The sequence below is a fragment of the Lithobates pipiens genome, unplaced genomic scaffold (assembly GCF_037356315.1).
Source record: "Lithobates pipiens isolate NorthernLeopardFrog02 unplaced genomic scaffold, aLitPip1_a1.2 Scaffold_10, whole genome shotgun sequence".
NCBI classification, from domain to species: Eukaryota; Metazoa; Chordata; class Amphibia; order Anura; family Ranidae; genus Lithobates; species Lithobates pipiens.
The window spans coordinates 15,791,971-15,811,301 of NW_027507686.1; the positions used below are offsets into that span (position 1 = coordinate 15,791,971).

General features: G+C 45.0%; 1 protein-coding gene across 3 annotated transcripts in view; it reads left to right on the forward strand.

Annotated features, from left to right (window-relative positions):
- Positions 1-19,331, forward strand: part of PHKB (phosphorylase kinase regulatory subunit beta) — a 339,917-nt gene that overhangs the window by 288,001 nt on the left and 32,585 nt on the right. The window contains exon 27 of one of the 3 annotated variants that reach the window (XM_077451660.1): positions 10,794-10,884. The exons of the other annotated variants lie outside the window; for them this stretch is intronic. Within the exon in view, the coding sequence (XP_077307786.1) occupies positions 10,794-10,884 (91 nt within the window). The remainder of the gene's footprint in view (positions 1-10,793; positions 10,885-19,331) is intronic. 3 annotated transcript variants of the gene reach the window in all.

A 19,331-nucleotide genomic window follows, 5' to 3' on the forward strand; every position in this document is an offset into this window, starting at 1 on the left:
CTTCTCCTTGTACTGCTGTCACAGGACGGGGGGGAAGAGTGGTTGGGCAGCGGCTCCAGCATTTGGAGCATGTTCCACCCTAAAAACATATGGAACATGTTTTCAAAGGTGAACTTGTCCTTTAACAACTTTGAGTCATCTAGGAAAGAAGGAAGTTCCCAGTCGCCGCACACCAAGAAGGCCCCCAGCGGTCATAGAAGTAGAAGCAGCCTCTGCCAGTTCTGTCAAGGCCAGCCCCTGATGAGTTTCACTAAGCCCCAGGGGTGGGACGAAACGTGTCAGGGAGGTGACCCGGACGGAGCTGGCTGAGGCTGCAGCAGGGTTTTGTTGGTGTGCGGTTGGGCAGCGGCTGCAGCATTTGGAGCATATTGCACGTTCCACCCTAAAAACATATGGAACATGTTTTCAAAGGTGAACTTGTCCTTTAACAACTTTGAAAGTCATCTAGGAAAGAAGGAAGTTCCCAGTCGCCACACATCAACAAAGCCCCTGATGGTTATAGAAGCAGCCTCAGCCAGTTCTGTCCAAGTGATGCCCTTGACAAGTTTCACTAAGCCCCAGGCGTGGGACGAAACGTGTCAAGGTGACCCGGACGGAGCTGGCTGAGGCAGCTTCCCGTTGGGTTTTGTCGGTGTGCGATCGGGCAGCGACTGCAGCATTTGGCGCATGTTGCACGTTCCACCCTAAAAAAACATATGGAACATGTTTTCAAAGGTGAACTTGTCCTTTAACAACTTCGAGAGACATCTAGGAAAGGAGGACATTCCTAGTCGCCGCACACCAACAAGGCCCCCGACGGTTATAGAAGTAGAAACAGCCTCAGCCAGTTCTGTCGAGGCCACGCCCCTGACGAGTTTCACTAAGCCCCAGGGGTGGGACGAAACGTGTCGGGGAGGTTACTCGGACGGAGCTGGCTGAGGCTGCCTCCCATTGGGTTTTGTCGCTGTGCGGCGAACGCAAACTTTCTTCTTTCCTGGTGAGTGTATTTTGCCAGAGCAGTCAACATCCTCCCGCTGAGTGGCTGCTATGTGAAAATTAACTACATAGTAATCCAGATATAGAGTTGGTTGTGATCCTTCAGTCTGATCTGACTCTGAGAAACGAGGGCAGTGCAGAACAATGAAGTGCATAGAGATGCAGAATTACACCACCCCCCCCCCCCCCCCCCAATACTTCCTGCCCTCCCTTAAAGCAGTATCTATGTTTAAATCGAAGTACTGACAGCACTACATCTGAACCCATTGATGTAGCCACCTGCCAGGGGACTGAATTCTCCAGCAGGGTTTGCAATGGGTTTGCAAAAACTATAGCTGCTGATTTTAATGAGCAGTCGCTCACCTGTCCCAGGATCCAGCGATGTGCCTCCTCCAGCCGTTTTTCATCTCCTGACGTCTGTCCCTGGTGCCGGCATGTCAACTGTGGGCATCCGGCTGTGTCCGCTTGCTGCTTCACAGCCGGCTACCCACTACACTTGTATGAGCCGCTCTGCGCATTGTGAATGGTCCCGTGGTCTTCTGTCACCTGTCCCAGAAGTCTGCGGGGAGTGAGGGGAACTTTTGCCTAGGTGGTAGGAGCAGGTACCTGCGTCCTCCCTCACACCCCAAAAGTGCCATTTCTTTACCAGGAGTGGGGGGGGGGGGGGGGCCTTAAAGTGGAAGTTTCTCTTTTGGGTGGAGCTACACTTTAATGAATTATCTGCATTGGGGTAAAAAAAAAAGTTATGTGATTAGGATGCCCCTCAAAAGAAGTTACCTATGCCCGGTCTCAATCCAGCGCTGTGCCCTGCTTTCTCTTTCTCCTTACTGGATATGGCGGCAGAGGGAGCCATTAGCTCCTGCTGCTTTCAGTCACAGACTGTGAGGAGGGGGAGGGGCAGAGCCACGCTGTGTGTGTGTCTATGGACGCACGCAGCACGGCTCAGAATCAATTCCACACGTGTGCCCCCATAGCAAGTGGCTTGCTATGGGGGCACTCAGCAGGGGGTTGGAGCCATGAGCACTAGGAGGACCGGGGCAGCTCTGTGCTAAACCATTACACAGAGCAGGTAAGTACGACATGTTTATCATACATGTGCTTGGAGTTGATTGCTAATTTAAACAAGGGAATTTCTTAGATGACCCGGATGCGGCTTCCTGCCCTGGCAGTTCAAGATTCCATCATGGAACTCTGACTGGCACAGGTTGTACCACCAATACTCCATGCATGAGATGGGCAAAACTACTACCGACAACCATTTAAACGCCGGGGTTTAAATTTATAAGACGCTTATATGGCCCTTGGAAGCCAATCAGATTTTAGTTATTGATATGATTGACATGGATGGCGTTGTTCCCTGTAGGTAATATAACGAAGCCCCAGCGAGCTGCAGGAAGCATTTTCTCTATTGAATTTTCCTTCCATTAGATGTTCTGTAGCTGATGAGGCAGAAGCTGTAGCCTGTCTTGTCATTTTCAGGACCTGTTCACACCCCGGCACTTAGAGCCGCTGTTTTCTGTTACTTTGCTGGGACAATCCCGTAGTCGCTTTATCTTTTTAGCACATTGTGAAGAGTGCTGATGATTTTGATGTGTTGGGAAGCATGAGTGTGAAGAGACTCCCATGACACTCCAATGTAAAAGGTCTCAGGATGTCCTCCTCCTTACCATGAGTGACAGACACGGAGTACATTAGGACTATACGGCATGAAGATATTCCCCTTAGACTGTCAGTCATTTATCATTGGACATCATATGCGGTTGTCTGCCATGTTACTTTTTATTTCACAGGTAGGACCACATTTACCATTTTATTGTCATAGCAAGGGCCCCCGTTCACACCTGTGTGGTGCTGTCACGTACCTGACTCTGGAGCCCAAAATGGCGAGAGTGGCCACTTATGCAATTCCCCTCCCAAGCACCACTGGTAGTGGGCACAAGGCTGCCAGGCCAGTGGATGGGTGCAGGTGCCAGGAAGCTGGAGTAGTGACCTGGAGTTTGGAAATACAGGAGTCTTTCCCGTGGCAGTATGGAGTCAGATCACAAGCTACACTACATTGCCAAAAGTATTGGGACACCTGCCTTTACACGCACATCAACTTTGATGGTGTCTTAGTCCGCAAGGTTCAATATTGAGTTGTCCCACCCTTTGCAGCTATAACAGCTTCAACTCTTCTGGGAAGGCCGTCCACAAGGTTTAGGAGGGTGTCTATGGGAATGTTTGACCATTCTTCCAGAAGAGCTTTTGTGAGGTCAGGCACTGATGTTTAACGAGAAGGCCTGGATTACAGTCTCCACTCTAATTCATTCCAAAGGTTTTCTAGTAGGTTGAGGTCAGAACTCTGTGCAGGCCAGTCATGTTCCTCCACCCCAAACCCACTTATCCATGTCTTTATGGACCTTTCTTTGTGCACTGGTGTGCAGTCCTGTTGGAACAGGAAGGGGCCAGCCCCCCCCCCTTTCCTAATTACTTACCTGAATCTGATATCAAGTTTCTGTGCCCATTTGCAGCAGCTCTCCCTTCTCATAGGAGGCTCAGCAGTAGTGGGACCCATCGGTTCCTGCTGCTGTCAGTCAAATCCAGTGAGGAGATAGTGGGGCCATGCCTCGCTGTGTGTGTCCATGGACACTCGCAGCCCAGCTTGAGTCTCCCCATAGGAAAGTGGCAAGGAAAAAAGGTGACCTGGGAGGCATACAAGTTGCATTTTCCCAGTTGGCTTCTCCCACATTTAGAAAATCTAAACGCAGAAGTACCGGTATGAATGAAACCTTCGCTTCTATTGGTTTGGAGAGTCCAGTCCTCGTCTGCACACAGCCATGTTAGTTTATTTACCTGGTTTTCCACTGATTACATCACAGCAGCCTCCCAAGTAACTGCCTGACCCTGCTTCCTGGGTTATCTCTGAGTACAGAGAGCGTTGCTGAGTCCCGCTGTGATTGGCCACCGTGTCATACAGCGCAGTGCGCTGGAAGGAACTTTTACAGCACATGAAACTACTAATGGGATTACAACTCACGCTCAGCACTGTAATTTTGTGCACTTACTGCTAAGCCAAAATGCCAATGAAAAATAAGAGTCTAAAAGTCTTTTATATCAGAGGATTTTTACTGCTAACGTATACGTTATGTTTATTAGCTTTCCAAAGTTTTCTTATAGTATTAAAGGATTTTAGACCGGTAGTTTAAATATTTAATTAATGTACGGTATATAATGCTGATCAATTGCTCAGCTCTTTACAGGGCACTGACTCCACTTCTTGCTGCCAAAGGAGCTTAGACTCTTAAAGTGCTGGTCAGTTTTCTAGATATGGCTGGCTCCCCCAAGTGTGGCCCTAGACATTCCTAAAGGGCCGCACATAGTATTCAGTGTCAGAGGTAACAGACACACCACAGGATAGGAGATGGTCAGAGACTGCAGACATGATGCAGGAGATGGTCAGAGACTGCAGACATGATGCAGGAGATGGTCAGAGACTGCAGACATGATGCAGGAGATGGTCAGAGACTGCAGACATGATGCAGGAGATGGTCAGAGACTGCAGACATGATGCAGGAGATGGTCAGAGACTGCAGACATGATGCAGGAGATGGTCAGAGACTGCAGACATGATGCAGGAGATGGTCAGAGACTGCAGACATGATGCAGGAGATGGTCAGAGACTGCAGACATGATGCAGGAGATGGTCAGAGACTGCAGACATGATGCAGGAGATGGTCAGAGACTGCAGACATGATGCAGGAGATGGTCAGAGACTGCAGACATGATGCAGGAGATGGTCAGAGACTGCAGACATGATGCAGGAGGTGGTCAGAGACTGCAGACATGATGCAGGAGGTGGTCAGAGACTGCAGACATGATGCAGGAGGTGGTCAGAGACTGCAGGCATGATGCAGGAGGTGGTCAGAGACTGCAGGCATGATGCAGAAGATGGTCAGAGACTGCAGGCATGATGCAGGAGATGGTCAGAGACTGCAGGCATAGTACAAGAGATGGTCAGAGACTGAGGACTTGATATAAGAGACTGTAAACATGCTATAGGAGTTGTTGGCGACTGAGGACATGCTTCAGGTTACAGTCATAGACTGGAGACATATTACATGAGATTCCTAAAGGTCAATGCTATACCAGGGCAATAAGAAAACAAAGGACCGCAAGTTGGGCACCAGAGCTCTAGTAGTATCCCATCTACAATTTCTTCCTCCTCCCTTCCTTCCTCTCTTCTGTCTTCCCTCTTTTCTCTCTCCCTGCTCTACAGGTTACAGAAGGAGATGGGAGCTGTCCATGGTGCTGAAACACCTGTTAATAAAGCAGACCTATACCCAAATGAGCTTTACTCCAGAGTATGCACATTTTCACTGAGCTTTCTAGTTAAACGGGGCCCCCAAGTTTGGCCCTAAACGATACCCAAAGGGCTGCACATGGTATTCAGTGTCAGAGGTAGCAGACACACCACAACATTGGAGTTGTTTAGAGACTGTAGACCTGACACAAGAGATCGTCAGAGACTGCAGACATGATATTAGAGAGGATCAGAGACTGTAGACATGATACAAGAGTTGGTCAGAGATTGCAGACATGATACAAGAGATGGTCAGAGACTACGGACATGCTACAAGAGATGATAAGAAACTGAAGTCATGATAACAGAGATGGTCAGAGACTGTGGACATAATACAGGAGATGGTTAGAGATGACAGAAATGATGCAGGAGATGGTCAGAGACTGCAGACATGATACAGGAGATTGTCAGAGACTGCAGACATGCTACAAGAGATGATTAGAAACTGCAGACATGCTACAAGAGATGATTAGAAACTGCAGACATGCTACAAGAGATGATTAGAAACTGCAGACATGGTACAGGAGATGGTCAGAGACTGAGGATGTTTTCACTGAGCTTTCTAGATAAATGGGACCCCCCAAGTTTGGCCCTAGACAATCCCCAAAGGGCTGCACATGGTATTCACTGTCAGGTAGCAGACACACCACAGCATCGGAGTTGTTCAGAGACTGTAGACCTGACACAAGAGATGGTCAGAGACTGTAGACCTGACACAAGAGATGATCAGAGACTGCAGACATGATACAAGAGATGATCAGAGACTGCAGACATGATACAAGAGATGATCAGAGACTGTAGACATGATACAAGAGATGATCAGAGACTGCAGACATGATCTCTTTCTCCGTCTTTCTCTCTCTCTACATTTCTTCCTCCTCCCTCTTTTCTCTCTCCCTGCCGTACATGTTACACACGTAGGAGCTGTCCATGGTGCTGAAACGCATCTTAATAAAGCAGACCTATACCCAAATGAGTAAGCAAATTTTGCACTCAGCATGTATTCTATTTTCAGTCGTGGTGTTTTTTGTGTAATTCTTCCAGCCTGTAGTGGGTGGAGCTTGCTGGACCCCTCCCACAGCTCTGCTCTTGCGGGGGCTATGTGCAGCACATTGATGATGTCAGTGCCTCTTTTTTTTTTTTGCGTCAATTTCGGGTTTGCAAGGGCATTTGGGGCACACAAAGTGGATTTCTGTCCTTTGTGGTTATTTGGGGATATACATTAATGAAAGTTTTATTGCCCAGAGTTCAGCTTTAACAAAAAGCTACAGTAAGGGGTCGTTCACACATGCATCGTTACCACGTGTGTTTAAGTGGCATGCCGCTTTCATGAGGCAACAAGGCTGGTCAGCCGCCACCATTGATTTCAATGTTAAAGCTCTGTAACCCCACCATAACAGCTCCTATAGCATTTATGGCGTGTTGGTGAAGGATTTATAACGTTTTAGCTGGGCACTAGTGGAGAGTCAGTGGGGGGGCGCCTGTGTCCCAGAATGCACTGCTGGGAGAGAACTAGGACAGAGCAGCTCTAGCCACTTCCTGTTTGTACAGAGCAGCCGCACTATTTGCTTCTGTGTGCGGTCAAAAGCAGCAAGTCAGCCAGCAATACTGCCAGTTGCAGCAGAGGCATTGGGCATCATCACCAGTGACAAAGATTTTTGTTTCAGCAAAGTTGAGCTCGACCGAGCCAAGTGTCACACAAAAAAAAAGTATATGACCACAAACTGTCACATGACTATCACACCGCAACCTAACCACGCCTCAACGCAGATCATTTCCTCTACATCACAACTAGAAAAGCAACACTTTCATGGGCATTTATCAGACCTTCATAATGATTTTTCAGCACTTTAAAAACATGTCATAAATGCTTTAGTCTGATTAATGAGCGCGGCTTCCTTCTTCATAATCAACACGTGTAGAGAAAAAAAAAAAGCCCTAATGCGCTGTACACAGGACTGGTTTTCCCATCAGAATAAACTCTGAAGGTTTTTCCGACGAAATTCCGCGGAAACTGTCTTGTGTTCACACGATCTCACCAAAGTCCGATTGTCTACAACACGTACGACGGGACTAGAAAAAAGGAAGTTCAATAGTCAGTAGCCAATAGCCTCTGTCTTGTACTTCAGAGAATGCATCGTTTTTGGTCCATCAAAACCGCATACAGACGAGCGGTTTTCCCGCTAAGAATTGGTTGCGTTGCAAATATTTAGAACATGTTCTATTTCTAGGTCCGTCAGAATTTTCCGGGGGAAAAAAAAGTCAGATGAGGCATACACGCGATCGGAATATACGATGAAAAGCTCCCGTCTGACTTTTTCTGTCGGACATTCCGCTCGAGTGAACACGGCATAAGAGTTTTGTTGGAATGTATAAATAAGAGTAAAAGGAAGGCTAAAGTACTTATTCTAGAGATAATTCTGCGCCAGGCTTCCTTCAGTACTGTTTTGAAGGCCTTAAACTTGGCCTTATGCAGAGACAATAGGATTGATTTACTAAAACTGGAGAGTGCAAAATCTGGCGCAGCTCTGCATAGAAACCAATCCGCTTTCAGATTTATTTTTTTTGTTTCAAAGCTTAAAGTGCTTTTAAAGTCCTTATTTTTAAGGAAAAAAAAAAATCATACTTACCTGCTCTGTGCAGTGATTTTTCACAGAGCACCCCAGATCCTCCTCTCCTCAAGTCCCTTTGTGCTTTTGGCCTCTTCCCCCCTGTCGAGTGCCCCCACAGTAAGCAGCTTGCTATGGGGCACCCGAGCCGAGTCACCGCTCCCTGTGTCCATTCAGACACAGAGCCACAACCCGGCCCCACCCCTTTTTCTCCTGATTGACTGACTTTGAATGACAGCAGCGGTAGCCAATGGTGCCACGCTGCTGTTTCAGCCAATGAGGGATGGAGTCTCAGCCAGCCGAGCGTCTCATGTAACATCTCTGGAACTAGAGGGGGCTCAGGTAATTATGCCACACACACAATGCATTAAGAAAAAAAACCTTCTGACTTTACAATCACTTTAACCACTTGCCAACCGCACTAAAGCCGAATGACGGCTAGAATGCGGTCGTACAGTTCCCTGGGTGCGCTCTGTGACCACTGTGTGTCCTTTTAGACATGGCCGATCAAAGATCAGAGTAAAGGGCCAATCACAGCGGCCCTTTACCATGGGATCAGCTGTGTCCAACTGTAATCACAGCTGGTCACATGTAAACAAACTTGCCTGTTATCGGCGGTCCCTTCCTCGTGCTCTGCGTCTGTGTGAGGAAAAGATTTTGGGTAACCGACAAGGCTGTCGGTACATTCTTTACACCAGGGGTAGGCAACCTTGGCCCTCTAGCTGTTGTGGAACTACATTTCCCATGAGGCATTGCAAGGCTGGCAGTTACAATTACTCCCAGGGGTATGATGGGGCTTGTAGTTCTGCAACAGTTGGAGGGCCACAGGTTGCCTACCCGTAGTTTAAAATGATAATCAGTGCCCATCAGTGCAGCCTCATTAGCGCAGCTTATCAGTGCACATCTTTGAAAAAGAAAAATTACTTGTAAATTTTATAACCGAAAGTAAGAAAAGGTTTTTTCTTTTTCTTCAGAATTTTTAGTTTTTTTTTTTTAGCAAAAAATATAAACCAAAGTGGTGATTAAAGTTGAGTTCCACCCAAAAATGGAACCTCCTCTTTTCGTATCCCCCCCCAACTAATACAGGTATTTTGCTCCCACTTCCGGGCATAGATACCTGAGCCACCCGCTGGTATCTACGCCACTTCTGGCGCTTTCTCTGTCCCCCTGCTGTCTTCTGGGAGACATACAGGTCCCAGGAGACAGTAGGGACCAATGGAATCGCGCACAAGTCGCGCATGTGCAGTAGGGAACCAGGAAGTGAAGCCTTGCGGCATCACTTCTTGATTCCCTTACCGAAGATGGCGGCGGCAGCACCCGAGAGCCGAGGGACAGATCGGCTTCAGGTGCCGACATCGCGGGCGCCCTGGACAGGTGAGTGTCCTTACTTTAAAAGTCAGCAGCTGCAGTATTTGTAGCTGTTGACTTAAAAAAAAATAATAATAATTGGCAGGGCTCCTTTTTAAATACCACCAAAAGAAAGCTCTATCTGTCTCAAAAAAAAAATAATAAAAATGTCATGACTCCAGTGTTGCATGAACGCGCAATTGTCATTCAAAGTGCTACAGTGCTGAAATCTGAACATTGGCCTGGGCATTTTTAATGTCCGGTATTGAAGCGGTTAATTTGAACAAGGTAAATGTGGAAGAAATATTACGCTACCCTGTGAAAAAGAAAGGAGCAGCTACACACAAATGCATACAATGGGTGACAAGGTAGCGCTAATGTAATCAAACAGTAAAAATAAAATTAAAAATTAAACTGTGAAGAAATATTTCACAGTTTAATTTTCAATTTTATTTTTACTGTTTGATTATATTAGTGTTAGTTTGAACAAGTTAGAAGCTGATTGGTTTCTATGCACAGCTGCTCCAGCTTTTGCACTCTCCAGTTTTAGTAAATCAACCCCAATTCTGTATCTGCCCAAATGTGAGTTTAACAAAAAGAAATGTAAAAAAAAAATATTGTCATGACAGATTTATACTAGAGCAGTATTCACTATCCTATTCATGTCCTGTATCCAAGTTCTCCAGTATTTATCAACTAGTTTCACTTGAACCTGAATTTCTTACTTGTTTCTGTTCTAGAGATGTTGACAGTAGTGAGCCATTCAAGTGCATTTGCTGGGATTTTGAAAAGTGAATGTTATGTACACGCGACCGGACTTTTCGACTGCAAAGGTCCAACGGATTGAATGCATCGGACAATTCAATTGTGTGTGTGTGGGCTCCATCGGACCTTTACTGTCCAAAAATATGATGGTGTTTAGAAATAGAACATGTTTCACATTTTTCCACCGGAAAAATCCGCTCATCTGTGTGCTAGTCCGACGGGCGAAAACCGACGCTAGGCCAGCTATTGGCTACTGGCTATGAACTTCCTTATTCTAGTCCGGTCGTACCTCATCACGTTCCAATCCATCGGACTTTGGTGTGATTGTGTGTGGCCGAGTCGGAAAGCCCGTTGGACCTAGCCTGCCGGAAAGTCCATGGCAGTGTACACGGCATTAGATTCTTGTCTCCTCAATAACTCAATCCTAATCTGCCCCCCGAGGTTGTAGTACAGGGATGTGCAATTAGCGGACCTCCAGCTGTTGCAAAACTACAAGTCCCATAAGGCATAGCAAAACTCTGACAGGCAGAGGCATGATGGGACTTGTAGTTTTGCAACAGCTGGAGGTCCGCTAATTGCACATCCCTGTTGTAGTAGGTAGTACTGTAGTCAATGCAACTCTGTTCGATATTTCCCCAAGGAATGAAACGTTGTGTCCAGGAATGGCCCTGGTAATCGGCAATGGTAGTAGGGTCTGGAAGTCCCCTGTTTGCCTCTAGGCTCTGGTATTGACTCTCTCCTGCTGGTTGTACACACAGGTTTGTGGTTCGATACACGGCGGCATTCACACAGAAGATAGCCTCCTCTATAGCGCCACACATCACTACGTTCCTGGTACACGGGAAACAGGTAAAAAGCCGCTTGTCTTGTCGGCTTTTACACAGACAACCCTTGCTTTTGCGCTTTTCCGCACGTCTTCAATGTAACAGCCGTGAACTAACCAGGCGCGCTTCCAAAAATAACAACCTTCTTCCTCTTCCTTTCCTAGCAGCAAATCCTGCAGGTCTGTCTTCTTTGTGTGTTCCCGAGGTCTTTGTTTCATCAGCAAAATGGAGTTTTAAGTCGCCTCCTAGAGGATCATCAGGCCTTTTATAGAACTGACATTAACACGGGCCTCAGTATATTTAGGACACCCTTCTTTGTCCTTTTTAAAGGGAGACAAAATAAATCTTATATGTCAATGCTGAGCCGCCAGACAGAAAGGGGAAAAGCTAAACTGTGTACATAATGAACAAAGTGTCGGCACGAGGGTCAGTGTTTAGATGTAATGTTATGGATTTGGGTGCTGAAAATATGCACGGCACATACAGTATATGGTGTAAGAGAGGGCGACTGAACAATAGGAAAGGACTAGGGAATCCTGACCAGAGCACCTTTTGCGATTCGGCGCTGCGTCGCTTTAACTGACAATTTGCGCGGTCGTGCGACGCTGCATCCAAACAATATTGACATCCTTTTTTTCCCACAAATAGAGCTTTCTTTTGGTGGTATTTGATCACCTCCTGCGGTTTTTATTTTTTGCGCTATAAACAAAAAAAATAAGCGACAATTTGGAAAAAAAAAAAAGCAATATTTTTTACTTTTTTCTTTAATAAATATCACCCAAAAATGATATGAAAAATATTATATGATCCCCAAAAAAAAATTATATGAACTCTTCTACATATTTTTGGTAAAAAAAAAATCGCACTAAGCGTTTAGTGATTGGTTTCCACAAAAGTTATAGCGTCTACAAAATAGGGGATAGTTTTATGGCGTTTTTATTATTTCTTTTTTTTTATAATTAGTAATGGTGGTGATCTGCAATTTTTAACGTGACTGCGACATTATGGCGGACACATCGGACACTTTTGACACTATTTTGGGACCATTGTCATTTATACAGCGATCAGTGCTATAAAAATGCAGTGATTACTGTGTAAATGACACTGGCAGGGAAGGGGTTAAACAGGGCATAAATAAACCTTACTGTTTTAACCCCTTCCCTACCAGTGTAATTTACACAGTAATCGATGCATTTTTATAGCACTGATTGCTGTATAAATGACAAGGGGTTAAGTGTGTCCTAGGGAGTGATTCTAACTGTGGGGAGGATGGGCTACCACTCGCATGACCGCGATCACTGCTCCCGATGACAAGGAGCGGTGATCTCTGTCATGTCACTAGGCAGAACAGGGAAATGCCTTGTTTACATAGGCATCTCACCGCTCTGCAGACTCCGTGACACGATCGCCGGGAGACTGGCGGGCATCGAGTCCACGGGTCACACTGTACGTGGTGGGCGCCCGATAGTCCTGCAATTAAAGGGGACGTTCAGGTACGCCCATTTGCCCACCGTTGCCTTTGTGCCAATGTATATTGCCGTGCAGCGGTTGGCAAGTGGTTAAAGTAGAACTATAAGCAAAACTTTTTTTTTTTTTTTTTTTTTTCATTTTGGATACAGTAAGGGAGGGTTAAAACCCCTGTAAGGTTTATTTATGCCATCTGTATGCCATTGGGGAGATTTCCCTTCACTTCCTGTCTAATAGCCAAACAGGAAGTGAGAGGAAATCCATGCAAATTAAGGGAATTCCTTGGGACCCCCCAGGTCACCAGAACTAGTGTCCCCATTGGAAGATTTCCCATCTCTTACTTTTCTGGGGACAGCTCAAAATCTGTGATTATCTTACTTTCGCTTTCAGTGATGATGAAATAAATCACAAATACTGCCTGCGCTAAGGCTCAGTTTACAAGAAACAAGCAGCTGACACAATTTTGCAGGCAAACAATATAAACTTCTCAAGAAAAAAAGGTATTGGCTCTTAAATTGTACCAGATCCATATTATATATTGTTTTAAAGAAGGAACTTTGAGTGTCGGACTTTAGTGGTACAAAAAAAAAAAGGACTAACGCAACAATTCAATAAAATCAAAGTCTTTATTACAAATATTAAAATGGTCTATTAAAACCATGTGAAACCGCATCTCGTACAACCGTTAGGCCATATATGTACAAAAGACCTGTTAGCTTTGCTGAATTATCCAAGAGGTGGACGTGTTTCGTATTAATAAGCTTCTTCAGGACCTTATGTATCTTGGCTGCAAAGGAAATCAACGCGGCTAAAAAAAAAAAATTCACTGTATGCCGAAACGTGTCTATCTCTTGGATAATTCAGCAAAGCTAACATGTCTTTTGTACGTATATGGCCTAATGGTTGTACAGGATTTGGTTTCACATAGATTTCACCACTTTAGGACCGCCCACCGCACATATACTGCGGCCGGGGCGGCTCTGTTTTGCAAAGCGCCATAGCTATACGTCGTTTCGTGCAATAGATACTAGAAAAAGAAACGCTGCTCCAGGTGTATAAGATAGAACTGGTTGGAAATGTCTTTATGTAGTGCCAGCCTCGGCCCGCCTCTGTGGGAAACTTGCAAAGAAAGAAAGAAATGGCTGCACATCCAGAACTTCTGATTGCCTTTTATTGTTCGCAAGGATAACACCAGAGACACCAAACTGTGGTCACGTAGACGCGTTTCACACATACATCTTGTGCTTAATCAGTAATGTGTGAAACGCGTCTACGTGACCACAGTTTGGTGTTATCCTTGTGAACAATAAAAGGCAATCGGAAGTTCTGGATGTGCAGCCATTTCTTTCTTTCTTTCCAATGCAATAGATACTGTTGGAGCGCACAGGGTCTGGCAGACTCGATGTCCGCCGGCCAACCGCATTCGCTGCACAGAGAGGCATTTTGTAAACGAGGAGGATCCCGTTCTGACAGGGGACAACATGGTTGATCTGCTGTTCCTAGTGATCAGGAACAGCGATCTCTGTGTTGTCTGAGTGAGCTCATCCCCCACACAGTTAACCCCTTGATCGCCCCCTAGTGTTAACCCTTTCCCTGCCAGTGTCATACATGGATCAGTGCATTTTTTTTAGCGCTAATCGCTGTAATAATGTCACTGGTCCCCAAAAAGTGTCAATTGTGGTCAGATTTGTCCGTTGCGATGTCGCAGTCCACAGATCGCCGCCATTACCAGTAAAAACATAAAAAAAAAGTCTATAAACCCATCCCCTATTTTGTATACACTATAACTTTTGCGCAGAGCGATCCATATACGCTTATTGCGATTTTATTTTATATTTTTTGATTTTTATTTTTTCCAAAAATATGTAGCAGAATCTATATTGGCGTAAACTGATGAATATATTCGTTTTTGTTTTTGATTTTTTTTTTTTATATATAATTTTTTTTGGATATGTATTATAGTAGAAAGTAAAAAATATTGGCTTTTTTTTTTTTTTTTTTTTTCAAAATTGGCGTTTTTTTGTTTATAGCACAAAAAAAAGCGCATAGGTGATCAAATACCACCAAAAGAAAGCTCTATTTGTGTGGGGAAAAAAATGAAATCAATTTTGTTTGGGTACAACATTGCGCGACCGCGCAAATGTCAGTTAAAGCGACGCAGTGCCGAATCGCAAAAAATTGCCTGTTCCTTAAGGGGGTAAATCCTTCCGGAGCTGAAGTGGTTAATAGACCATTTCAATTTTTTGATTTTATTGAATTTTTGGGTTTTGTGTCTTTATTTGAAAAAAAAAAAGCGTCCGACTTAGAAGGTTCATTTTTTTGCCGCCAATATAAACACAACTAAATAGGAGAAGGTGCAGCGCTGATATAAAATTAGACAAGGCCTGATCAAAAGTGAACAGAAAAGATGTAAAAACAATCCAAAAATGTTCAAAAAAAGGTCCATAAAGTCCTGAATGAATTATAAACTCTCATAAAGAGATGTGACATAGAGACTTCCGCCATCAAACCACATGGACATCCTCTTATCAGTAAACTTTTACCTTCCGCTCAAAAAGCACAGAGGTGGAACACCTCTCTACTTTTCCCTTAGGTGAGCCAACACAATGAAAATTCCTATGCAGATGAACGTCAAGACTCCCAATAGCTAATAATCAGAAAAGAAAGATAACTTGGTTAAAATCAAAAATGTATTTCAGATAAATATATTGCACTCACATGTAAAACCATAAAGAATCGCATGGGAACGTTTCCAACCAACAAAATGGTCACTGGGTCTGGTGCACAGTGACGTCGCCCGCCGTGACTCCGTCCTACGCGTTTCATCGTCAATGACGTGCGAGTGCAATATTTTTATCTGGAATAAATTTCTGATTTTAACCAACTTACTGCACTATGAGACCCCTTCACTTCCCTTTTCTGATTACCTATTGGGAGTCTTGATGATAGGGATTTTCATCATGTTGGCTCAGCAGGGAAATCTGGAGAGGTGTTCCACTTTTGAAGGGAGATGTCGGACTGCGCTTTTTTGACTGCAAGGTCAAAGTTTACTGGTAAGAGCAGTAGCTGTCCCTCCACTAGGGGGCGCCTGGGCACCGCCCCCTTTATGCAATAGATAGATTCATGCAAAGCATTTTCATGTGTCCGGCCCCTTTCAGGAAGCCAGGCGCTTGAATTAGTGGCCATGTTTTTTGTTTTTAAGCACCTAGGCTTCAAAATAGGATGGGGGGGGCTCAGGTCGCAGAGAGTGCAAATGGAGCCCACCCGGATATGTTACATCAGCGAATGAATATAAGTGGGTGTGAGACCTGTTGTCCGATTGGCTGAAAAGAGAAGACTCCTGATTGGCCGCCAAGGAGGGAGGAAGGAAATGGAAGCCGCCATGGAGAGCCGGGGAAACGGGAGGCCGCCAAGCAGGGGAAACCACCGGTGATGGGGTAAGTGCTGCTGACTGGGGGGGGGGGGTTCATACTGTCCCCCGCAAAGTCTATTTCAACTGGCTGCCACTAGGTAAGAGGCTGTCCATGTGGTTTGGTGGTAGAGGTCTGTATGTCACATCTCTCTATGAGCACCGTTTATAATTCATCCAAGGATTTTATGGACTTAATTGAACCTTCTTGGTTGTTTTTGCATCTTTTTTGTTTACTTTCCATCAGATTTGTCTATTTTTATATCAGCACTGCACTTTTTCCTATTTCAGTGCTAATGGTAAAAAGAACAAATGGAGAGGGTGAATCTCCCTAATGGGGGCACAGACAGCAATTAAAACCTGACAGGGGTTCTATCCAAAACTAAAAAAAAAAAATGCCTTTAGTTTACTGTTACTTTAAACAGCATGTCAGTTTGTGGCTTTTAAGAATTTCTTGTTTTGAATGCACAGCTGCATGTTGAATTTGCATTATGTTATTCGTTTTATCTTTTAAATTGGTCTTTATTGAACAGTTATAATACAGGCAAGGTCATTCGTTAAGGTCAAGTAAGAGGCACATATAAAAAATACAATAAACATGAGTATCAATAAAGTACAGAACAAGAACATACAATCATTTAATGAATAACGGCATACCATAATGTGCCACACAAAACACTATACAGTAGTATTTTGGATTACGAACATAATTCATTCCAGAAGAATGCTTGTAATTCAAAGCACTCGTATATCAAAGCGAGTTTTTTTTTTTTTTTTAACAGTCTCTGAACGGATATAGCAGTACATCACAGCTTGTTTTTACATATAGAATACAGCATACCATGCGTTACATAGAGAACAAAAAAACAAAAAAGGAAAATTAACAAATCAGCAGAGCAAAATCATTCAATAGCTCCTAGCGTGTAGGCAAACTTATCGGTCACAGTCTGTGGATTACATCCTCCCCTCACCCGATCCAGTATCTAGAGGGGACAGAACTTTAGTTTGGCTGTTGCAGAGTTCCAGGCCGTGTAAACTAAGTCGGATAAGCGGACTTCCATCCTAAGTCATGGCAAGGGGAGGGGGGCCTCCAGAGACGGGGGGGGGGATCCACAAACCCGAGGACTATTCCAGCAGGAGCGGAGAGGCTTGCCTCACTCCTGCACCCAACAACCCCAAATCTTAGTAAACTTTTTAGGGCAATTACGACTCATATAAGTAAGCTTATACAGCGGAAGGACAGAATCTATCAAGGCCTTCCAATGGGTTATAGTAGGTGGATCCGACTTCTTCCACTGCACAAGAATAGCCTTTCTGGCGTAGAATGCTGCATAGAACACAAACAGCTGTCTATGTATATTCGGTGCCACCCTGTCACACACACCCAATAATAAGACTACCGGATCCAAATATCAAAGCGAGTTTACCCCATAGGAATCAATGGAAACTCAGCTAATTAGTTCCAGTGTCACTCCTAGTGTATGCAGTACCGCATGTGGCCTGGCCAGAGGTGGGGGCGCCAGAAACTCTCGAAGACCACTCGGAGACACTTGAGAACCAAGTGTTTCAGGGTGTCTCCGAGTGTTTCAGGGTTTCTCCGAGCATCACCGCTGCCCCTGCACCTCTGGGCACAGGCGCTACTGCACACCCCAAGAGGCATGAATCTTGCGCGTCAATTTTTTTTTTCTATCAAAGACGTATAGCAGATTACTTTTTGGCCTTCGTTTATGAAAAAAAATAGATTTTTTTTTGGATATGTTTTATAACAGAAAATTGTTTATTTTATTTTTTTCAAAAATATCAGTCTTTTTTTTGTTTATAGAATAAAAAAAAAACACAGTGAGACAACTGTTTATAGAATAAAAAAAAAACAGTGAGACAACCAAAAGAAAGCTCTATTGGATAAAAAAAAAAAAAGATATACAAATTTAATTTGGGTACAGCGTTGCGTGACTGCGCAATTACCGGTTAAAGTAGCGCAGTGCTGAATAGTGGAAAAATGCCCTGGCCATGAAGGGAGTAAAACCTTCCGGAGGTCAAGTGGTTAAGTATTCATGTCACTTTAAGCACAGGTTCATTTTTAAGCAGACAACCTTCACACGTAAAACCCATAAAAAAAAAAAAAGATAATAAAATCTGTTAAACTTTCGCATACAGGGCATCTCACGGTGTCGTGACCCCGGTGTACAGATAATTTGCTGCCTCTGAAGTCCCCGTCTATAATGTCACTTATAGCTATTAGCGCCCGTTTTCAAGCTTCCAGTACAGCCAGAAATGTATTTTATCTAGCAGTGGACCATTACCCACCAGCACTGGCGGGATTAAAAGCCCCATTATCAGCTATTAGTATCTCGGTGACATATATATTAAACACAGTAACTGTGTGAGAACAGGGCCCATAACGCTGATTATCTTCATTACATGAATTGTAGAGTCTCTTTGGGTGCAGCCAAGCAACAGCCTAGAATGGTACAGCAAATTCAGCATAAAAATAACATCATATGTCCAATTAAGTGTCAGTAACTGGCACAAAACGGAGCTCAAATCTGCTGACCCCGGTGGACAGGAAAAAATGACGAGATGGCTATTTCTCTTTTTTTATTTTTTTTCAGCAGTAATATATTTCATCAAGGCTGTCTTAGAGCTCCCGCATGTTCCCGCTATTCGTCACGCCGATTGTTAATTGGCTGAGTTATGGATAATGAGGACATTTTGCAAAGAGGCTTATAAATTATGCTGTGTGCCTGCTTATAATTTCATCATGTGCTATATGGCAACAGATAGAGCTGTGAAAAGTGGGGCCCCTTCCACACGGGCCGGAGCGGAGCGGCCTGGATTACAGGTCTGTGCCCGCTCTGCATAAGCCCGTTCTGACACAAGTCCATTTACATCTGGCAGTTCATAGAGGAGAATGGAGGGTCCAGTCGGTGTTCGGCTGTCCGTTTTTCACTTGTTTGATAAGGGGCTAAAGAAAGGGAAACGTGAAGAATCACATCATGGGTCCTTTGTGAAAGGATGTTACCCTTGTGATTTGCCAAAGCAATGTATTTTGATGAGGGGTAATGAATTCATATTCAAGGAGGTCCAGTTATTACAATTTTCTTTCAGCCAAGGGCCGCATCTCAAGTTTATACTAAGATTATAGTCCTACTAGGTCAAAAGTATACCATGCCCCCCTATCGGAGTGCCCCCTTACATCAGGCTCGCCCATCGGAGTGCCCCCTTACATCAGGCTCGCCCATCGGAGTGCCCCCTTACATCAGGCTCGCCCATCGGAGTGCCCCCTTACATCGGGCTCGCCCATCGGAGTGCCCCCTTACATCGGGCTCTCCCATCGGAGTGCCCCCTTACATCGGGCTCTCCCATCGGAGTGCCCCCTTACATCGGGCTCTCCCATCGGAGTGCCCCCTTACATCGGGCTCGCCCATCGGAGTGCCCCCTTACATCGGGCTCGCCCATCGGAGTGCCCCCTTACATCGGGCTCGCCCCCATCGGAGTGCCCCCTTACATCGGGCTCGCCCCCATCGGAGTGCCCCCTTACATCGGGTTCGCCCCCATCGGAGTGCCCCCTTACATCGGGTTCGCCCCCATCGGAG